This window comes from Dermacentor albipictus, chromosome 3, assembly GCF_038994185.2.
Source record: "Dermacentor albipictus isolate Rhodes 1998 colony chromosome 3, USDA_Dalb.pri_finalv2, whole genome shotgun sequence".
NCBI lineage: Eukaryota > Metazoa > Arthropoda > Arachnida > Ixodida > Ixodidae > Dermacentor > Dermacentor albipictus.
The window spans coordinates 116,920,586-116,944,143 of NC_091823.1; the positions used below are offsets into that span (position 1 = coordinate 116,920,586).

At 43.5% G+C, this 23,558-nt stretch overlaps 1 protein-coding gene across 5 annotated transcripts in view; it reads right to left on the reverse strand.

The window, feature by feature from the left end:
- The window catches only part of LOC135915622 (uncharacterized), an 83,053-nt gene that overhangs the window by 17,962 nt on the left and 41,533 nt on the right, over positions 1-23,558 (reverse strand). For all 5 annotated transcript variants that reach the window (XR_011513076.1, XR_011513075.1, XM_070536674.1 and 2 more), the window contains one exon: positions 21,226-21,357. Coding sequence is in view for 3 of the 5 variants with exons in the window: in XM_070536674.1 (XP_070392775.1) it covers positions 21,226-21,357 (132 nt within the window). In the remaining 2 variants the exon portion in view is untranslated. The remainder of the gene's footprint in view (positions 1-21,225; positions 21,358-23,558) is intronic.

The following is a 23,558-nucleotide window of genomic DNA, read 5'->3' on the forward strand; positions in this document are numbered from 1 at the left end:
TGCTAGTAATGTGGGACCGAACGCTTTTCCGAATGTAAAGAGCGGTCATTTCCGTAGAACGGACAGCCGTAAAAGAGAGAATGTAATTGAAAATACGACTACTTTCGTACCCAGACAGCGAAAGATTCTGTATGCTGAATTTGTACTGTAACTCTATTAAGAAAACGGAAGACACTCTATGCTGAACATGTACTATACCCAATAAAGTACATGTGCTTCTCGTAGTTCGTATTACCGAGCATATTCATTGTTTGGAGAATGGACTATAGGGGACAAAATTGTCCAAAACGCGCGAGCGGTGACCGAATTTTATTGCTGCGCTATCTGCTGGGATCAGCTGCGCTAACATCTGTGTTCGAAATGTGTATACGTGACCCACTATTCGCCGCGGTGTTGAAAGCAGAGAAGCAATTTGGTCGACGCTCGCACTTCCAGGGTACTTTTGTCTATGACAGTACGTATACTTTAATGCGAATCTCATGAAGGCAGCTCGTAGCCGAAGCAGCAGGTCACCATTGAAGAAATCGTCTTGCCAACACACTGGCATATCTACAACGATAGACCACTTTGCGATATGAGTGTATTGCATAGCATATATATATACAAAAAATAGTCAAATTTCTGTCTTCAATTCCTTTAGATCACAGAAGCCACTTTATTTTCTTCAAGCACTCGTTTTGCGCTCTTTTCTGGTGAAAGTTGTTCTTGACTCCAAACGCCTTGCGAGGATCGACTTGCTGCTGTTAGGAGAAACAAAGAGCATACATCTATTTCCATCCTAAAGAAAGCGGCAAGAAAGGATAATCACAACATAAAACAAAGCGGTAACTTATGTGTTAGAAAAACATGTATATAGACCAACATCGTTGGAACAAGGGATGTTGCTGTAGCCGACATTTCAAGAAAGGTGCTTGCAATCAGGCTAGCACCTGTTTATCTTTCCTGCATTTATTTTTGTGCATAGCTCATTGGCCCCTACCCTCATTGCGGGAGGGGAAGCTGGTGAATATAGTTGGTCGAGAGTAGCCAAAGTGTTCAAATAAAGGCACGAAGGGTGGGCTTAGAAGTGCTGACCGTGTTGGAGTGGGTGGGGGCACTGCTGTCAGTTCTCGCAGAGAGTAAGGGTGACCGAAAGAGAAAATGCAGTACTCATGTAAGCAATAGTTCATTCAGTAGACCTAGTATTCTCAAAATGGGAGTTAACATAAACTGTTTGCACATTTGAAAAAAAGTACCGACGAATTAAGGAAAATAAATTCTGTATCAAGATGCATCTGGTTAAGATCAGTGGAAATGGTAAATGGAGGCACATTATCAATGCACATTTTGTTGAAAGCCGATGAAGAAAAAATACATTGACCAAATGTTAAAAAATGAGGACATATAAATTAAAGAGGGTATGACCATTAAACAGTCAAGAACAGCCTGTGAAAAAAATAAATGGGCCAAATGACAACCACCTGCAAGATTCCAAACCGGTGAGTGCTATTTATATTCATGCGATTGTTGATGGCTTGAAGTTTCTGACTTCCTGCGAAACCTTTGTCTTACTTGAGCAAGTAAATGAGTCCTTTTTAAATAAATCTAAGTTGAAATTCTGTTCAAAGCTTTAGCATTATTATAATGGAAGAAAATGTTACGGCTGCGCATTCATTCAGCAATAATATCCAGAGGTGTAAGCTCAAAATATGATAGTCTAAATAGACCTTAGCTCCTCGCAAACCATTAGCTGGTCTTCTTTCAACTCAGATGCCTAGATATTATGTATGGCGGCAGGAGCGCTAGCGAACTACATTTTAGTTGTTTCCACAACCAAAGTGAAGTTTGGTAACAATGAGTGAAAAAAACAAACAGCATTTCACAATACGGATTCAAGCCATGTGGAAAAGTTGCTAATATTATTGCACCCCTCATCATACACGCAATAATTATACACCGCCCTGACTCTCATGGTGTCGATAATGGTATTATAACACTATTCATGAAGTGAGGAGAATTAGGGGAGGAGAAGGCACAATTCTATGTGATAGAACATCAAATGTGCTTTACAACAAAGCTACATTACAACTAGCAAAGGAGCAGCCGGTTTGCGAGATGGTGACCGATACATTGAATGCTCATGACATTCTGTGCAGCAGAACGGTGCCGATAAGGTGTTATGCTCACAAATGCACTCTTTCATGCAAAATGAAATCCTGCAGACAAGCCTTGTCCAGGCGTTCTAGCCTTATAGTTCGAAAAACAGCACAGTTCAAGGCAAATCGTGCTAAATTTTTTGATAATAACTAAAAATTACTAGGTTATTCATTGTTTACTGTTCGTTATAGACTCGCGGACTGTTCTCTACGGGTGCTGTAAACACTCGTGGCTACACTCGTGCAAAGAAAATGCCTATGAACTTTAATGAAGACTATACCGTAAAAATTGCACCCCATTGTACATTCTAATCTGGTAGAGGAGGAGCAGAAAAAAACTTCATTTTCCAGTGGCGGATGCATACTCCAGCATTAAAGAAACAATTGTAACCTAACCATTTCTGTTGTCTATGCCTGTGCACTAGCCAGTTATATATAATATTGCAGTTGCAATTGTATTTGCACCAGCTGTAGTTACGGCAAGCTGCTGCCAGTTTACCGGTACACAGCTGTAATACATCTAGGGCAAGTTAAAATCCTCTAATGAATTTATCTCATGTGACACAATTGCACAATATTCTAAAAATAACTGAAGTGGTGTGTGCCGTCCTATGGAATGAAACACCTTCAAAGAACCTTAATCGCCGCATGACCCGTGGCGAAGTGAAGAGTGTGTTCTCTGTAAACTAGTGCACCTGTATAGCATAAAGGTGTGTAGAGTGAATTTAGTATAATATGTGGAGGTTCCTAATTTAAATTGCACACAGTAAAAACCAGTTTCGCAAAATGCAACCCCCCCCCCCCGTTTTGTTAATGACACGTAGGGCCATAACATGTACACTATGATCTTCATTGCCAAACAAACAATGCGATTGGCACCACCCTAAGTGTCATGTGCCTTCTGTCTCACTATTGCTGTAAAAAATGTGAGTGCGGGACGTTTTGGTCGGCAGAGAAACTGATTTCTGGAGTAATGTATTAAATACTCTGATCTCAGTGCTCTCACTGCCGTTGAAGCATTATCGGGTCTCAAGATAAAAAAAGGGAGCAATAAATACAACATGCATATTTCCTATTGCAACCCTCATGAGGTATTTAGTAGTCTGAATAATAAAGGATTCCAGATTTAGATCGGAAGACAGATTTTGGTCAACTGTAGGAATGGCATTATGCCAACAATTCTTACATTGGGTCCATATAGATTTTTATTTACTTCATTTAGAACGTGTATGCATGGTCAGCGATACCGCTTCAAATGTTTTAGTTTGCCTGTTTACCAAATTTAGTCAAATTCTGAATCGCAAATGACTTTGTGGTTGATAGCAAGCACTTGCTTAGTAGGAGGGTATCTTTAACATTTGCGAAAATGCATATCTAAGCCTGGGCATGCATGCCGCCCTCAGATCTCATCAGCAATTTTCGGAAACACTACAAGGTTTCTTTTGATGAATGTCTATTTGCTTGTATGGGAGAAACAGGGAACATATATAGGCGAATTATGCAGCATAAGAATCATGTCAGCAAGAAGCACTCTATCAGGAAGCACTGTCGCTCGACACGCATAGACTACTAAAAACAAGAATTATTGGGATGATTTAAAATTCTGACAGTCGAATGAAATCTGTCTTCTAATCTATATTTAAATTTTTTGACAGTTCAGTCTGCCTCATTACTATCATTATCTTATTTATGCCAAATCATACTGGGCGATATTGAAGCCTTCATAAGCTGATGTCTTAATTGCTGATTCTCTGCGGGAAAGAGGTAAGCATATGAAGACAATACTATATACTTATTTCCCGTTTTCTGATAAATGATAACGGAAGAACTTCACACTTAAACTGCATTGAGCTCGACCAAGTTTTATGTTTGAAGCTGTTGATTCTTTTTCCCTTTGCCATCTTTGACCCACCTGGTTAGCTAAGTAGGTAGAAATACTGCAAGAAAAAGGTATTTCGCTAGAATAGCAGCTTGGGCTTCTTGGTTTTCCATCCTTGTGTTAACAGCGGAAAACATAGGCGAGACACGAACGAGAAGTCGACATCACAAGCGCTGACTTTCAAACGAAAGTCAGCGCTTGTGGTGTCGTCTTCTCGTCTCGTGTCTCGTCTACGTTTTGCGCTGTTAACACCAGGACAAAGGTGTTGGCGCCGAATTAGACTTGTGCCCCAGGGGACCTTTTCACGTTCACTGGAGGAACAACAGTGTGTGGTCTTGTCTTCTGCGGTTGACTGCTATGGCCTCGGCATCTTCTCTGAGGGCAATGGCCATGTTTAAGAAACCGTGCCTCCACAGGCTGCATAAGAAAGTATATTTTCCTGAGCTAAGTCTTTTTTAAAAGAACTTATTTAAGCTCTATTAGTAGCTTTGAGACACAAAATTGCAGCGTGACTGGCAGTTTTAGGCACTTTACGTCTATTTGCAGGCTTCTTTTTTAAAAGAACTCTTCTTTGTAGTACACAATGAGCAACAGAAAGTTGTATCGTGAGATTTTCATGTTGCTCTACAATTTCCCCATTGACACTTTTCATCTAATTGTTACATTTGAGAAGTGTTTTCACTAATTAAGAATAATTATGCAATTAGGTAGAATGGAAGAAATAATCTGTGTATCTCCAAGCGACGGCAAACAACATTACCTGGGTTCTGTATATCTACATTCCATTTACATATCTCTGTATATTTATTTTCATAATCATGACGTGCGTGTTATTGGCGGCTATGCCTGCTTCAAGTGATTTTTCAGTAAGGTGCAAGCAATTGAAGTTAAGTTGTTTTGAAGCAAGAAGTGCAATCTAGGAAATCGAGCAAAAAGGTCAAGTTGTGTTCACTACGAATCTGTAGAAAAGGAAAGCAGGACACAACACCTTATTTAATTTTAAACACCTACACCTATTAATTTTAATATCTCAACTGAAAAAGAAAGCAGCTTTTGAAAATGCAGCTAAAAGCTAACAGCTTATGTGGAGTACACCCTTGACATGTACTCTAAGTGAAGAAGTTGTTACAGCAATGCTTGGGCACCATATGAACGTAACAAGCAACGACTTTCAGCAGAATATTAACATCTCTAAATGAGACGGGCTTTGAAGATTCTCAATCCTAAATTCTCAATAAGTTCTGGTTTCTAATGTGCTGAGCTCATTCTGTATTCTCAAAAGCCGGCTCGCAGTAAGCAAGCTCGCAGCCCCAATTTCTCTAAAGGCAACGTCCGCTTGAGTCTCAAGATGGGGTTGACCTGCACGTAAGGTGGATAATGCATGGAAAAGATCATGAACACTCTTGCTTGTGATTCAGTGGGCTCCCTCATCCATCGATGAAGTAATGTTACGCAGACACAGGATATATTGCAGCTGTTTTGTGAAGTCTTTCATGCTTCCAATGCTTCTTCTCCAGTTGCGAAACTGCCTCCACAACACAAATAAGCGATGAGAACAAAAAAGACATTCAACGTGCTAACAATATGTTGGCCATTTGCAAGCAATCAGCAGAATTTTGGCTCCAGCTTGCCTCGTGCGAATGTACTAACCAACAGTACTTGTTTTGCCCAGCCCCAGCCACATTAAAATGTAATGTGTTCAGAGTTCTTGCCCTCTGTCGTTCTGCTTTGGAAACAGTCGACCATGTGTTCAGTTGGCGTCGAGAAAGGGGACACAAAACACTGTGCACCACTAATCTCTTATATGCTTTGCTGGATACCACTTGCGGCGTCGGACGCAGGTGAACCCAGTGGAAATGCGGTGTCGTGCAGCGGCTTGTCCTGGAAGCAGGGCATATGGTGCTCTAACTAGTACACGTGATCAGATAATGTTGTTGCCGTAAACTTTTTTCTTCGTGGTCTTTCATATTTTAGTAGATGTTTCCACGTGCCTGGTGCGTCCTTTTACAACAATCTGAAGCTATATAGGATAGTGTTTTCTAACATAAAGTTCTTTTCTGATTTACCAGTGTTTCTAGTGCGCACCAATTATGTAGCGACGCTGTGGGCACCGCAGTGGAAAAAGTGGGGCATCTTTTCGTGACACTGCTCTGGCCGGCTTGGGTAGTGTAAGGCACAGCAGGCAGGTGTTTTAGTGGAAGAAAGCCCACTGAACTGCCAACTTCCGGGACACGGCTGGCTTCGGTCGAGGGAGCTCGATGTGCTATCCATCCCCCGTAGTAGATATCGTGGTGTGGACCCTTTTATACTCGCTTCCCTTACTGGTAGGAACTTTGGAAACAGCTCACACCTTACTTTTTTGAACATGCAACACGTGCAGAGAAAGTCACAACAGTCTCCGTTGATCATATGGTTTTGTTTTCCTAAGCGAACCGCCTACACAGTCTATGAAATCATTAAATATTGCAGACAGGATGCAGCAATAGAAACATACACTGGAAATCTACACTATAATTTAAATTTAGGTGACAGTGTATGAGCTACTGTATGTGCTATCCCTGTGTCAAGCAAAAGTTAATTGTGAAGTGTTTATGGTGTACTTCTTCTTACTCTGAGTTACAAAACTGCACAATGTTCAAAGTTTACGCACTATTGGTTTTTGATTGCCTGTGTGATTCGTTTCCTATTTACGCGTGCAGTAATTCCACTGCAATTAGAAAAATGAGTTAGAAAAAGAGATGCCGTGATAAACTTCCACATTTGCAGTGCATGAGCAATGGCCAATAACGCAAGGTTGATGCTACATAAAGATTCAGTTTTCACACAGCTTAGTTGTTGAGCAAGCAATAAAGTGGTAAACTGTGCACCACTGCATTACCAATGCAATCTGTCTATTGAGACTGCACTGATGCTCCTGCTTGTCAGTGCACGGCAGTTCTGCTTTCGTTTTCTGCCATACAAAATTATTTACGTACTAGTATCATACTTTGCTATGAAATAGAGCTTGGAGCGCTGCTTATTTGCACATAAATATTGCACCTCCAAATATAAGACTAGGAGAGGACTGTGGGTCTCTTATAAAAAGAACATACATATTATGGTTATAATGTCATGCCACACTGAAACAGAAAGCCACGCACAGAAGTGGACGGCTCTTACATAGAACAAGGCTATCGGACAGGCAGCACTTCAGAAGTGCCCACGACAATATCAAACAAGGCAGAGCCGTGTTTCTTCATGTATTTCAACACGGCTGCACATGCGGTAGCGATTCCAGTATCGCTGCCCAGTAGTTTAGCTCGGCACAGTTTGATGTGCCAGAAAATATACGGAGAAAAAACTACATCATAGTCCTGTCGCAAAAAGGAATGTAACGTGAAGTGCGTTCTGAGGCTAGAAACTATTAAAAACTTTGGTATTATATTCATGCAATTCGGTAAGCTGCATGAGATGTTTCACATGATAAATTTTCATCATGCAGCAGAGTGTTGGGTTTTACAGAAGAAGTCAAATACATTTAGTGCAGATACCATAGTATAATGGTGCGCAATAAAGTGATCTCTCACAATATAAAAGGCATTGCCGTAATGTTACAACAAAACATTACATTATTCAATTAAAGCCCAGTAAATTTTAGCATGCAGGGGCAGCACTTCTTTAATCAATAGCGATGTAATGTCTATGTATACAAGTATTAATCAGGCATTTCTGTCATTGTTCAAAAGACAGAAATTTTCATATATTTGCGCGCCCCATAAAAAAGTAGAACTAAAGCACAAATCTTATGTAGCTAACCTAACAGGAACACCTCATTTCAACTTCACGGCAAATAGACTTCTGTTTATGCCCGCCTCCTGCAATGCTGAACCTTGCTGCATAATTTACAGAGAAATTATAGTGGTATCCCTTAAATGTAAAGCTATTCATGACTGCTGCATTGTAGAAAACATCTGCAAATGTCCCATTTCATGGCACTGGCGCACGAGCAATACGTCACAAACAGCAATCACCTACGCAGCTAAATAGATGGTCTTGATTAAGGAAGCAAAATGCCGAGAGAAAAGAAATCCACTCACTTGAGAGCAACAGAACCGCGATAACGTGAGAGAGATGAATGCATTACAGACATCGGGCCTCTTCTCAGGTCCAGCAGGACCACAGCAACTAGTTTTTCAGTAAAATAAAATTATTCATTAGTAATGATAAGTTACCTTGATCCTGCTGAGTATCAATGCATATTGCGTGCAATGATCCTGCGTGCATATCTACTCTCCGATTTTGTAATAGAACTCAATTATTCGTAAAATAGCGTATATGATGATTGCATCCGATTCTCTCATGTGTGCAAATTTTGTTAGAACTGATGCAACATATACAGCCTTCTTACTGACACGAATGCCTGGACTGCCCAGGCATCATTCGAAGCAAAACGCCTTGCTGCACTGCAAGCAGTTTCTCCAAGGAAACACATAGCAGAACGGCCACAGCTGATAACTTTTTTTGTGGTCACTGCAATAAAAAGGTGCATGAAAGCAAGAAAGCACTGATCACACCTAATGAGCCGCTGCTATTATCTTGACTGTTTAGTTCCGTACTCTAGCAGAAGTTCTCCTCGTATCGGATCCAGTATGCTCTCAAGCCGTTACAAGCGTCAATACGAGTGTGCAATCGAATGCAGTTTCATTCTACGCTTTTAGCGCAAGTGAGCAAGAGGTTAGAAGTGACACACGAAAAACTGCGATTGCGAACGAGCCGATAACACTACTACTGAAATCGATATGAAGAGACAGCTCAGAAGACACCAAGTTTAGCTACTTGGTTAGGACTCATAATGCAAAGAAGGAGTAAGGCGTGGAGACGCGGACACATGTTGTCCACTTCTCTCCTCTTGTATCCGTGTCTGCACGCCTTACTCCTTCTTTGCATTCTCAAAAGATAGGGTGATTCTTTTTCCCATTCATGCGTCATTTTCTCCCTAAGGCACTGCTTAGTGGCCTTTTGAAACCATATTTGTGTTCGCGATGCTAGCTTACCACTCCTAATTTTAACACGCACGTTATGCAAACCAAATAAAATTAAAATGGCCTTACCTCATAAGCAAGTTCCGAGCGCGCGTGGACTGGTGAAGATCAGTTGAGAGCAGGTTATCGCGTGTCCAAGGGCATACGTGGTACCCGAACACAGGACAACTTCTTCGATGCATGCGGTTTTGTAGACGAACTGACACACATTCAGCGCAAATATCCCCACGCTATGGCGGCACATGACGAGCGCACAAGCTTGCACCACACAGCGACAAACCCTGAACTTGGCAAATTCCAACATGTCGAGACTGAAGCAGCCTAACCATCCATCGATTCTGTTCTTCGCTCCCGATGCCTGAATCTCTCTTCTTTGGGGCCTTGCTCCACTCTTGAGTACAAATGAAGACACATTTCCGGAAAACTAATAAGTTTTACAACGTGAAACGATGAAAGACAGCTGATTACAGAACGCGCAGCTTTTTCTACCACTCCTTGGATCGGAAGCGCCGCGCGCGCTGCCCCCTGGTGCAGCACAGAGAACAATACAGAATTGGTTTCGTTTTCGCATTCGGGATCTAGTTGCTGGTACAGCAAATTACTTGACAACTAATTGAAGTCTGAAAGAGGAGAACGCTATCTCACCCGCAAGGTAGCACATTATATACAAAGAGATAAAGAATGCAAAAAGAAAGGCAGGGAGATCAACCAGACGGTAATGCTAATGGCGATATCAACCCCAGCGCTGCAATGCAGTTCGAAGCAGTGCACTGCGATGCGTCAATGAGCGCTAGTATAGTTCTAATCTGGACTGGTTGGTGCATCGAATGAACGGGTAAATAATGAGTTATATCTGAAAATTTAGCCATGGATAACGCGCATGGAACAAATGGCATTGCATGCTGGGTAAAAAAGAAATTAAGCTTCAGTCATTAAAAAAAACTCATCACTGGCCGTTCTTTCTTTCGTTTTCCTTTTTTTTCTTTGTCAGAATACAAACAATACTAGCATGGTACTAGGTCCTTCGTGATCAGTGACCTTCCCGCAGATTGGACGCATGTCGGTGCGTGTTCGCGATCTTTATTCTGCCGTACAAAAACGTGCCCGCTCACCGGTGTCGTTTCAATATGAAGTGCGAAATGTTTCGATTACATCTTACCGCAAGAATCGACAGCACGTGAACAGTGAAGATCATGCGTAATCGTTGTGTGTCAATGAATGGACAGTAATTCACGGAGACGAGATATTCTGGAATTATTCAGGGAATGAGTTAAACCAACTACATCGCAGTTCAGCAAAGCCCTTTTACTCTTGGTTTAATTGCTTTCCGCGTTCGAACATTTCTTCCAGTCGTTGCACTTGCATCTATAAGTCACCGGTTCTCTTCTAGAACACTTGTTACTAAATGTAAACGCAGTTTCGGTCATTATACCACTCTGTACATTTCGGGACTGACATTTAGTGCGCACAATTTTTGGCGTAGAGCACCATTGCCCTTCCCAGTGCACGAGCATCTGAGTTCCACAAGTTTGTTTACACTGGTACGTATGCGCAAGGCTCTTCCTTCACTTAAATGTATAGGCTATATTATTAACTACAAGGCGCTTAATTTGAGGACAACGCAAACACACGCATATATTTGCCCGTAAGATCACATTTGTGAGGCCCCTATGTGCGGCGAACTGCGACTGGTATAGAGGATGCGTATATATGTATATTTATACGATCTGTTATTGCAGCTTTTGGCAGAAGGCTAGCTCTCACATTTTGTACGTATCTTCGTAATGCCAGAGTCCTTCCATGTTTTTCTGGTCACGAAACTCCGCCGTCACTCTATGGTAGAGGTTCATATACTACCAAAAGGTGCCGCGACGCGGCGCCACTGTGCCACAGAGGGCATCGTTCGCGTACCGAAATGCGTGCGCAGTGCGAGGCGAGCTGACTGATCGGGTGCGTTCTGTGCGTGTGCTGTGCTATTTTTCGAGTGTTGGGCTGTTTGGTTGAAGTGGTGGGGTGGGACAACGATGCCGAACACGTGTTGCGTGCCTGGGTGCCGTTCCGGCGACAAGGGCACGACTGAAAACGTGTCGTTGTTCTGTTTACCAAATAACAAGGATCAGCGCGAGAAATGGAAGCGGGCCATACCGCGGCAGGGAAGTGGCGGTTTTAATTTCGAATCGAAGTATACACGTGTGTGCGCGAAACACTTTGACGCCTCGGGCATCGACACAGCAAAGGGGCGAGCTTCATGTCCAGCAGGGGGTGGTAGGAAACCAACCAGTTGAAGCGGTGCCAATTAAAGGGACGCAGTAGGTATCACGATTATCGTGTAAAGGTGACCACTTACAAAAAATTGCGATGCTGATGATGAAGGAGAATAAGGGTGTTGTGAGATCTGATCAGGGCATTGATGACAAAACACATTTGCTTTATGCTTTGTTGCAACCTCAATTTGTGTTATACCAGGATAGACTAGTTCACAGCAATAGCGCCCTTACCCCGACCATCTATGAAAGGTATAGCATTAGAATTCCTTTAAATGCAAGTGTTAAAGCTGAATAATATGCATTGTTTTATTTTCCATTGTCCTTTAGTCTTGGCTATTGGTGGGCTACAATTCTTCAATCGCATGTACTTTTAAGTCTATAAGCTGCTATGAGTAGGAAGGTTATTAGCACACTGTTAGCTACATTTGTATTGTGATTTGCTGAGCAAGTTTTGTTTGCATGTTTAAGAAGTAGAAAGGTGGTATCTCTAACAAGCCATTTAAAAAAAAAATTGCTGTATTTGTGATGTGGCTACTTGTGTTCGTTGAGCAGCGTGAATAAGTGCTAGGCTTACTGACGCTTCTAAACCACTGCTTGCTAAGGCAATTGCCTAATTACAGCTAGTTTCAACTGTGCAGCTCCTAACACTTCAGGTTCGCCTTAATCCGTTGTTAAAAGCCGCACCGAAGACATTTATTAGCGAAGTTCGTCTTGCATTATTTCTACCTAAATCTTATTCAGAAATGGCATCGCTTCGCAAGAAATCTTAAGCGTATGGAGCAGCTCAGTTCCCTTTTCTTTGTCATTAAGTATTCTACGGTAGCAGCCCTTTGCAATAGCAATTTCATTCTTTTGATCTCGTTATAAGATTCTGCCCACAGAGTCCTTCTCTGCCACAGTTTAACAGAAACTGAACAGCTGTGCTTGGCGAACAATTTGGCGCTATGCGCAACGGAGAATTGGCGCTTACTCATCTGGTGATAAGTGGGACCACTGGCGTTTTGTTGCGAATGCGCGGTGTTTAATTTAAGGCCAATATTAAAAAGCGGAGCCCACCGAAGCGTTGAGGCGAACGGTGATGACGAAGCAATCCGGACCGAGACCGCCCGGCCATGTACAGTGGACGCATCTCGACGGGGGCGAAATGCAAAACACCCGTTTATTTAAATTTAGGTGCATTTTAAAGGATCCCAGGTGATCAAAACTGATCCCGAGTCCCCCACTACGGCGTGCCTCATAATCGTATCGTGGTTCTGGCTCTTAAAATTCCAGATCTTTATTTTTTTCGGTCTGAGACCGCCGCAAGCTCCATGTTATGAGCGGCTTTTTTTTTTTGTCCCGTGCGCTCATATCATCGCAGAAGACACGCTCAGGCAGTAATTTAATTATATTCAATGTTAAAAATAGTTACGTGAGAGTAAAGCGATCGTTGAGGAAGTTGAGAAAGCTAGAATACCGAGGCTGCCCCACACACAACCACAGCGGTAGCGGCGTTCGCATGCCCTCTCATGCACGGTTGTGCCTCTAGCGGCGGGCGCTGGCGCTATATGAAACTGAGGCGGCAGTTTCGTGACCAGAAAAAAAACATGGAAGGACTCTGGTAATGCGTACAGTTCGCGTGTTCAGTAAAACGTTGTTAGATGAAACTTTGTGAGTATAAGCGCTCCTTCAGACAGCGTGTATATTTTGTCTCCCGAAATTACGGTTGTTCGGATAATCAAAATAAGGAATTCTGTCTGTTTCGTGCAAAACGGTATAGCCACTGTTATATTACCATGAAATGTCCGTGAAAATTAAAACACGGAGCATTTCTGTATACTAAGGGCAGGTTTTGCAGGATATGTGAAATACGACATACTTTCCGTATTTTTACATGCAACTCCCCTTTATAATGACGGAAATGCTCGGTCTAATGACGGAATCTTTTCCCCAGTGCAGCTCAGTGGCCAAAATTGAGAAAAGGTAACTAAGCTTTACGACCACTTCCGACCATATGGCTCCGCCACTCCTACAAAGCAAAACGATACAGCCGCGTCTCAACAAAGTAAGAGCCACGTCCCTATAGCCAGGACTCTGTCCAAGCGCACCCAGCCGATACCAGAGCTGTGCCTTAAATAACCAGCACTACCCTACTTCCGCTTTGATGCATCTAAGTTCCTTGTGTGGCTACTGGGAGATCTCTCAGTAGACACGACAAGCTAACCAGGCGTCCTCACCGCAGTATGTTGCGGCCTCAACCTCCCGACCCAAGGTGTGTCCGGCCAAGACCACATTAGTGTTAATCCCATCAACAAAACTTTGACTATCGGCAGCCCAGTCAAGTGCGGCTAGTCGTCTACGCCAAACTAAGATCTCTCCTCCTAGACGACCAAACCAACGTCGCGGCCACCTGCGTTCCCGTGCCCTAGAAATTGGTACAGGGGATCATAGACAATGCCTACTGGAACGAGACGCTACCACAAACGCTCGACGGTGACCTACAACACGATTCCGACGTTCCTGTAGTAGCCGCTCTCTGCCTGCGACATACCACCTCCATCGTAATAATCTTTGGAGGCACTAACTTACCAAGCTCGATCTGCTTCCTAACGGGTTTCTTTTCCTGTCACCGCCTCCATGGGTCGCATGAGACGTGCTTCAACTGCTGGGAAAAACTGGTCACTGTGCCGCTGTCTGCCCTAAGTCCATTGCCTGCTGCTGTAGCCGATTTGGCGAAAATAGTCAACCCACTCAAGAAAGCACGTGCACTCCACACTACATAATTTGCCGCAACATCCACTTCCCCGGGTGAAAGAACTTCAAATGCCGCTTCACACGTCCCTACGCCAAAAAAGGACACCACATCTTCAAGTCAAGGCACAAGGTCATCATTCTCGCACCTGCCAGAAATCCCTGCCCAGAGGACGTTTCAAACACTGCATCACGGCTGCTGCCACTCCGGCAGTTGAGCTACCCCATTTCCTCAACTGGACACGAGCCAGAACAGAAGACGCAATGGCAGCAGGAAGACAGAGAGATGAGTCGGGTGGCCGCGGCCTCCTGCGCCCGGTTCGGGGTGAGGAACTGCTCAACAGAATGTAGGCCCTAGAAAAGTTAGGCACCGCCCCCCGCCAGCAAAACGCCTTGCTTACATAAGCTCGCCTACCGCAATCAATCCCTTCTGCTCTATCACTCCCACCAAAGCAGCCTCAACCAATCCCATCACGGCAGCCTAAACCACGCTCTTCTAAGCCTGTGGACCACGGCCTTGCACCTCCTTTCTTCCCCAAACGCTGTTGCGCTCTGGGCACAAAGGCTCTGCGTATCCTGCTGCCCACCAAAAGACGCGGTTAAGTATTACCCGGAGTAAGTGCTTCATCGAAAAGCAAGCACTCCACCATGGAAAAGGTAAACGTCAAACTGAGTGGTCTAGAAACGCACATGTTTACAATATTCAATGTCAAACTAAAAGCGTTCGACCTGCTTCTCCCAACCTCGACCACTAGCACCTCTACTGCACCATGGTGCCTGCCAGCCGCTCAGAGCATGATAATAGAATTGCAGATGGTACTACAGTAAGTGGGGCTTCCTGCAGCTCAACATCCAACACATCGTCTACCCACCAGGTATAATTGCCCTCCAAAAAACGAAAGGCCCGGTTAAACTGCCGGACTATAAATTCACTCAGCCCCTTATGTTCCAGACCCAGGCACTTTGATCCTCTGCCAGTGATGCATTACCAGAATTGAGCATACTATCGATAGCTCAGATGCAGAAGACAAGTTGATTTCAAATTATCCCTACAAAGAAGGTGACCTAAACCTTTTATCGTTGAACTCCGCATCTCGCCCAAAGCAATGAACCTGGCATCCAGATATCCTTTAACAGGTAACTCAGTTAGCAGCCAAATGCCACCTCCACATAGTTGGTGACTTTAATACCACCATTTGGCGTGGGGTCCTTGCAAGACTAATTCCAAAGGAACTAAAGAATGGCTCAGTATCTAGAACCGCGGTGTCACCATTGTAAGTCACCCTCATTGGGAACACTGATACTACATACACCTCCTCGACCTAATCCGACGTAAACATATGCAACGCCCACTGGACTAGCACCGGTCACACTGTCGGCAGTGTACACTACATTCTCTCCACATTCTTGAACACCCATCCTCAGAAGCCTGTTCGTCTCCGTATCCAAGTGATAGACTGGGACAAGCTATGATGACTACGCAACCGCACCGCACCCACATATATTATTGACCTGGATCAGTGGGCTCACACACTCAAAGCCATTGCAGCCACTACAAAAGATACGGTAGCTCTTGATTCGAATGCACAAGAGGTAGCAAACTCCTGCACATGATGGGAGCTCCCACCACCTTTCTTACACGCTGAAACTGTCAATGGCACAACCGCTAGCTGCGTCGCTGGATCGCGAAAATGGAACGCAGGATAGAGGTGTAGACGCTCGGTCTGGCGTGACAGCATGGGAACATGTACGACAGCAAGAACGGGCAGCTGGGCTCTAAATAGGCGTGGCATTCGTTACGACATTTGCTTGATCCTACGCAATCAGAGTCCTCCCCACGCGAATCTTTAGCGAGCCTCTATCATGAATTCTAAGATATTGACACACACATGCGGATTTACGTCACCGCTAGCTGAACCCGCTACACACCGAGCTTGTCTTCACCCGCGAAGGCCTCCCCATCAATGTCCTCGATTCGGACTTCGACGAGCTGAATTGCGCTACTCATAAATTAAAGTTATACCAGCTCAGCTCCGAACCAAGCCCCCTGAAATTTCACCTCCCTATCGACATCCACCGACCTTATCAACTCTTAGTTGCGGAAAGGCAAACTCCCCCAACCATGAGATATGGTCGAGTCATATTTATTCGGAAATCTGGTAAACCCCTCTTGAGCAAAAAAAAAAGAACTTTCGTCGTGTAAGCCGCACCTCCTGTGTACCCTAATTTTGGTGCACGTTATCTTCAACTTATTCCAAAATCACCTGCAGGACCACGACTTGCTCTCCCACACCCACTATGATTCGATTCCGCACCCAACTGTCCATGCAGGATCTCATGCTTCAACCCTTCGAGAAGTTTGCGACCCCGCTCACAAACGTACAAGCAGGCCATTCTCGGGTTAAAGTTAACCAAAGCCATCGACATCAGACATGACGCCCTGCTGACTAACCTCTCCCTCGAAAACCTCGACGAATGCTACTTAGGCTACACATTCTCTTTCCTAATCGGTCAGGCTGCCGAGATAAGGAGAGGCAGCCTGGGGTAGACTAAGGACGTTAATGATGACATATCTTTCGAAGTCTAGCAATAAAAAAACACTGTTTAAATTTCTTCGAAACCCTTAGTTATACCGGCACCCGTGAATATCTATTCTATCGTTCTACCAAGAAATGAATTATCAGAGTCACTTGAGAATATTGCTCAAGAGCATGCACAATGCGTCAGAAATAAATTGCCGATAGGACTATTGAAACCTCCTTCGGGAGATGACTTTGTGGAGGTAACAGTGACAGAGCTTGCGGACATTATTATATCATTAGCGGTGTCAGCCCCACGTCCAGAGGGCATCAACACAGGAATGCTAATAGTCTGTTTGATTATACCCACGGGACCTAGTTAACTATTGTAAATCTTTTTTTCCAAAGATTCCTGGGCTTCAAGAGAGTGGAGAGTAGCTAAAATTATTCAACTGTTGAAGAAAAAGCAGCAAGACTTGACCTCGACAACATAAGACCCATTTCTCTTACTTCCAATGTCGTCAACTTAATATAAAGGGTTGATCGCAGCCATATAACAATGTTGATGCAGAATGCTAAACTTCGCAATACCTGCCAGATTCTAACATCCCGGGCACTCTATTTGGTGGACCAGTGTAGATCAAGTAAGCAGCATTAAACTTGCTTGGCGTAAACGAGAGTTTACTACAGACAAATTTTATTAGAGAGACAAAAAAAAGTACCTTGCTGAATTTTTAAAATATCAATTATCTTTTGTCATTTCTGTCGGTTAAATTATTTTACTCAAAATTACAAACGATATACAACTAATATATTACTAATAATTTATTACCTAAAATAACATATATTAATATATTTTTTCACTGTTAAAACCCATTACTTTACTCCCACGCACTACTATTCAAATTTAGTTTGCCTTTAATTCTACATACACTGGAAACCACCAATTATGAACCGCCACTTATTGTGTACCTGATTAAATCATGCTGGCTGGGTGCAATTAATTTATTCTCATCACCATCATTAGCAACGTATCGATCAACTTATCATATCAAGCTGGCTAGGTGTCTATGTCATCACCGCGTTTCCAAGCGGATCCCAATAGAACGTCATCATCATCATTAGCACCTTATCGGCAATAAGGTAGCGGTACAAGGTACATAGGGAAGTCTTGAGGAAGAAAAAGAAGGTTATGGAGATGCATATTATTTTATTTATAGGAGTTAGATATCTCACAGAAATAAGAGAAGCGATAGCACTTGGATGTTTTCTTAACAAGCTAAACAGAGAAGGATTAAAGCAGAAAAAGGACGGTATGGGAGACGTATACAAAAAGATAGGTGCACAATTCACATTGCGAGTGCATATCGTGGTGCGCATAAAGCCATAATTATCCGAGCGGTTGACATTTATATGATTTCTGCATGCATTTTTACATGCTCAGTACTTGCAGTTAATATCTGCAATCAATTTACTATGTACCGCTATTGAAACCCTCCTCCAGCTTACGCTGTGACTGCTGCGCGTACCGTGCCACCCTGTGACTTCTTTATTGTTATTTTTATCGCGAGTTCACTCGCCTCTCTTGTTTTCTCGGTACACGTTCCATTTACAGAGCACCTTTTCGTGTAATTCTCTATGGTCCCTAAACGTCTGCTTGCGCCCTTCTATAGCTTTCTTTATTTCCGTGATCCAGCACCCCTGTTTTTTTTAATCCAGTTATTTGTATTCGCATACTGGTTTCAGAAGAGTGTTGATTTTGTTCTTTATTCTTTTTTGCGGCCTATGCTACTTGAGATCGATAATTTCCAAGCATTGCGCTTCTGTTCGTTTGTGTCTTGCGTTCACACCTCTCAGAAGTCTGAAGGTGAAAGATTTATGATCGCTCCCCAGGCTATAGTTTTAGTCTTCATCAATCCTTGTTTGGCCTCGCCCTTCGTATTGTCTATAACACTTAGTATCAGTCTATTACACCTATTCTTCCGGCTCATTATTATAAAGTTCCGGTAATGGCACAGGTCCAGCCCTATAGAACCGTTATAATCTGTGTATCACGTTATATGATATAGGAGCAAGTGTCAATGAAAAGCTAGAAATGTGTATTCAACAAACGTTTGTTAGTCTTGGGAGAAGCTACAGCTTCTAGTCTTGCCTCTCAACGGATATATCTTTGTGACAAGGATATAATGGTACAATAACATTGCAGATTTGCTTACTGGCATAATAAATATTTGCATTGAGCACGGTGCCTGGATGGACTATAAAAAGCAAGATCTCGGGATTGGTTAGCTTATGACATAATTCCACTACATGCAAATGCAATGGTACAAGTACAAACCACTGTCATTCTCTATTTTAAACGCTTACATGAAGCAGACAGATTTTCATGTCTTCTCATTTTCTGTTTTTTACGTCTAACTTTAGAAGTATGGCTTTCTCCTAGGTTCCAGAAGGGGGAAGTATTGAGGGAAGAGTACCCGAGGTTTAAGAAGTCATTATCGCATACCCACAAGCCCACTGAACCAATTGATTAGAACCACTCGCGGCTCCCGAAGCGGGAACAAGGAGCGATGCCTTTGACTGTGTACAACGCGGTGCGCATGTTACGTCTTAAGTAAAAGTGCCTGCTGGGATTTATCGCTCACGGCCAACGCCGACGACGCCGACACCGACGACACCGGCGTTTCTGCGACACGAGCTCCTTAACGCTGTCGCGTTAAAAGCCATATAGTCACTTGCAATTGAAAAAATCGTGTGGCTCAGCTATCGAAAACCCCAGAGGCCAGTTGAGCTGGGGGAAGGCCAGTAAAGAAGTGCAAAGCCGCACACAAGATACCCAACCACCGTAAACGCCTCCCTACGGCGTCCGATAAAGGCGTCTATAACGCCGTCCGCGATTCGTCTGGCCAACGCTGTAGTAGACGCCGCGCTTGGCTCCACTCTGTACGGAGCAGTGGGCGAGGAGGACACATGGGCACCCTAGCAGCTGCAGAAGGACATCCCTCTTTCCTCGCCTGATCCCTCTGCCTCGTGCGGCGCAGGAGAGGGCACGCATCCAGGCCACGTTCCCGGTCACGTGTGCGCCACTCCTTCTGCCTCACTAGGCTCTATCCACCCTCGCCGCGTCGCTATGCTGCACGATGCTTTCTTTACACTCTGCTTTCATTCTCTCTCAACTCTCCTTTCCCCAGCTCGGCGAAGCTTCACACGTCAAGAAAAACGCCGCGAAGTTCTAACAGCTCCATTGTAAAATTTATTTGGCACGTGTAAATTTGTTCGCTCCTTGTGCGAATAGGCAATATGTACGCTTCTGTCTGGTATTTCGTATTTTGGTTAAGCTGGTTGAATCTACTTGCCTGCCAAGTATGCTAATGGAGGCGGATGTGTTCTATACAAAGAACTGATAACATCTGCGTGGAACATTCGTTCATCAATTGGTGCATGTGAGCATATAGTGTTAATCAAGCAAAAGCCTCTTAGATCGATGGCTTCTGTAGGCATAATGTTTATAAGAAAATATAAAATTAAAGCATTTTGCGCATAGTAATATTGTCGACTTAAAATAGAGTGAACAATGAGGTACTGTAATAATATTGCCAGATACATATATACATGCCTTGAGACGAAGACAAAGATTCTCTGAAGCGTGATAATTTTTCTTACATTAGTGTGCCTTAACCACTTCATTAGGAAAACAAGCTTCCGTTTCAGGTAGTTGGTTCATTGCGGAAGTATATGCATAGCCACATGCAATATTGACGGACATGGAAGGGATGCCTGATACAGGATGATGCCATTCCCAATTTATTATTTTCTTCTTTGTCCTTTTGTGCACTGTCTTGCCTGTACTTATGCTGATGTCGCTTAAGCGCAGGAGCTGCTTATGAAGGAATCAAATATTCTCGACATGTAAGTACGGTGAGTCCCTTCTAACGCGACCATGGCTCTACATCGTGAGTGCTTTCAAACTATTGGGAAGAGTACTAGCACTCTGTTCTGAAGGGGTACAATCTCTGTTAAGAGGAGCGCAAGCGCTCTGTTTGGGGAAGTAGAAACACTCGGTTTGTAGCAGTAGAAACACTCGATTTGGAGAGTAGAAACATTTAGGTTGAGTAAACTTACTTTGTGTTACCTTTGCGGGGAGAGAATTAGCACTCTACGGAACAGTGCTAGCATTCCCTTGCCATGGAGTAATGAAACTCTGTAGGGCCGGGTTATTCTGCTCTATTTCAAAGGGGGTCGATGTACTTTGAAAAAAGTGAGTGAAATATGGGACAAGTAGATACTCCCTCAAGGAAAGTTCCCAGAACTCTATTTGTTTTTAGAGTGTAGTTGTCATGCAGGCTTGTGTAGCGAAAGCGTAAACGATGTTTGCATTACTTATTTTTGCTTCTGCATTCCGTCGAAAACGTACGTCGTTGTTATACTACTGATAGCCTCCATTACTTTGTTTAGCAGAGGGAGAACAGTAGCCAGACTTTAACAGTAGTTTGTTGCAAAATGTTTAGTTTTTATTCAAGATCTTCAATTACTAAATAGTTTATCTTCAAATGCGAAGATTCAGTGCTTAATAATCGATTTTCATTTGAAACTTCGAATATTTGGTCCCTCCTATTTCCTTGCTTTCTGAAATACAAATGCTTTTATCTCTTAAAGAGGTAGCAGTGTACTCACCAACGTTGCGCACCACTTTTGGAAGTTTTGGTAGTTTTGGCATTTTGGGCATATTTGGCAATTTTGGCAATTTTGGCAATTTCGGCACTTTTGGAACTTTTGGAATTCTCTGGAGCACTGATGACCCGGTCACTAGAATAAATATTGAAAAAGGTGCATTATGAGGTGCAACATATTTATGAAGGTCAATGCATCATGCAGTAAATTGCGGGTACTTGTTAGGGGCAGGGGCGTAGCTAAGAGGGCGGGAGCTTATGGGGCTTAAGCCCCACCCGACATTTTTTCGTGCTGTCATGCACCACCGACGAAAGCAACCCCCGACGCCGGAAATCACTCTCGATTTTATCTGGAATGTCTTTTTCACGCTCGAAAAGACATAGACATTTCAGCGCGAACATTGCGAACTCGGGCTGGATTTCGTGGCAACGCCCATGCACCTAGAGTTATATAACCCAAGGAGCCCCATCCAAGCACGAAGTTTCAAGGGCGTTTTGATGGCGAGCAGGCTGATCTGGCATCTCGCGGAGGCCGCAGAGTCTACGGAGCGCGTGGATTTCAATTCTGAAACTTAATAGATATAATGTTCTCATAAAATATTGATGTCATAAAATTTTGATGTGATGATGCGACTTGCTCTTTAATGTTGTTATAAACATTTCACGGCTAAGGTGCATTCAGTTTTCTAAAGTCGTGCATCGTACCATACGACAACACATGCTAAATCAACAGGTTATCAGACAAGTTGCCAAAGCACGTAGTGAGGTACGATGACACGAAGCTTTTGCCGTGGTTTATTTGTGCTGTCGTGCAAAGCCGTCGTTCAATGCCGTCGAGAAAAAAATACCAAAATTATTTTCATCTGCGCCAAACATCCATTTCAAGACACGAAAGCCAGCATAGGTAACTACATTCTTATGTTTTTGTACTTTGACTTTATTTGAGAGGGCACTTTGAGCCTCTTCAATTTTCTTGTCCTCGCAACCCGCAGGCTGCCAAAGCCGGATTCTGTGATCTGTGAATCCGTAGTAGCGCAACGCGTTGCCTTGTTTGACGCATTAAAGATACTGTATTTTTCTTAGATATGTAGACTTATTGGAGACATTTACCTATATTTAAATATCATGTTGCGAGGTTTTGTGTATACGTTGCAGTGAACTTTGTTTCCCGTGACAGTTTTTTGCCCTTTATCAAGCTGTACCTTCCAATTCGTATATTTCTTTGCAGCTGTGCATTTCTGATGTACGAAGGCGAGTCAACTGAAAGTGTGCCAAGCCATCACGTGCAATAATGGTTCGGTTAATTATGTGCAAGGCATGCGCGTAGCACACAGGCATCTCTCAGTTACAAAAGGGACACACAAGTGTGAGGATAAACGTTCTTTAATTCTCTGATACATTGTGTTCAACATGCTTAGGTTTAACAGCATGGTATTGTGAGGCTTTGGACAGCTGAAGTTGATTGTGAAAAAGAAATTAGTCGCCGTATGGCTGCCTTGTACGTTGAACATTCTATTTATTTTGTCACTGTGAAGCATGGGAGCAACTGGTTCAAAATATGCCGTGAAAATTGCTAATATGACCCAAGAGTCGGCCAAAGCGACTGTGCCGGAAGACAATTACAAAGGTTGATGAGCTGATTACACAAGAATGGAGGACAAGCTCCGATAAACTGGCAGAGCGTTCGAACATCAGCCACGGTTCTGTCCATACCATAACTTATGAATATCTTGGTTATCGGCGCTTGTGTGCGCAGTGGATGCCTAAGATTTTGAGGTACTGTCAGAAACTTGAAAGGTTCGGCGCTGCCTTGACTCATCTGATGCGGGATCACAATGAGGGTGACAAGTTCTTGTCTGCAACTGTGACCGGGCACGAATCATGGTGGAACTACTATGAGCCTGAAACACGACCACAAAGCTTACAGCGGAAACATTCGAATTCACCATTCCCTAATAGCAAAGGTTGTCATTTCTGCCGGAAAGGTATTGTTGAATTTTTTTGCGGTCGTCAGGAGCCCTTACTGATCGAATTTGCTAAACCTGGAGAGACTATCAATCGATTCTAATATTGTTAAACGCCGGATGGGCTGCTTGTCGCAATCAAGAACAACCGGCGTGGAAATTTGTCGAGTGGGGTCATCTTGCTCCAAGACAATGCCCGTCCCCACCTCGATGATGCTGTAAACACAAAACTGGCAAAGCTCAAGTGGTAAATACTGCAAAATTCGCGATACAGACCAGACCTGTCGCCTTGCGACATCCATATTTTGGAGCGATTGAAGAAAACAGCTCAAAGGAACGAGACTCTGTCGGAGGATGACGTGAAAGAGTGAGG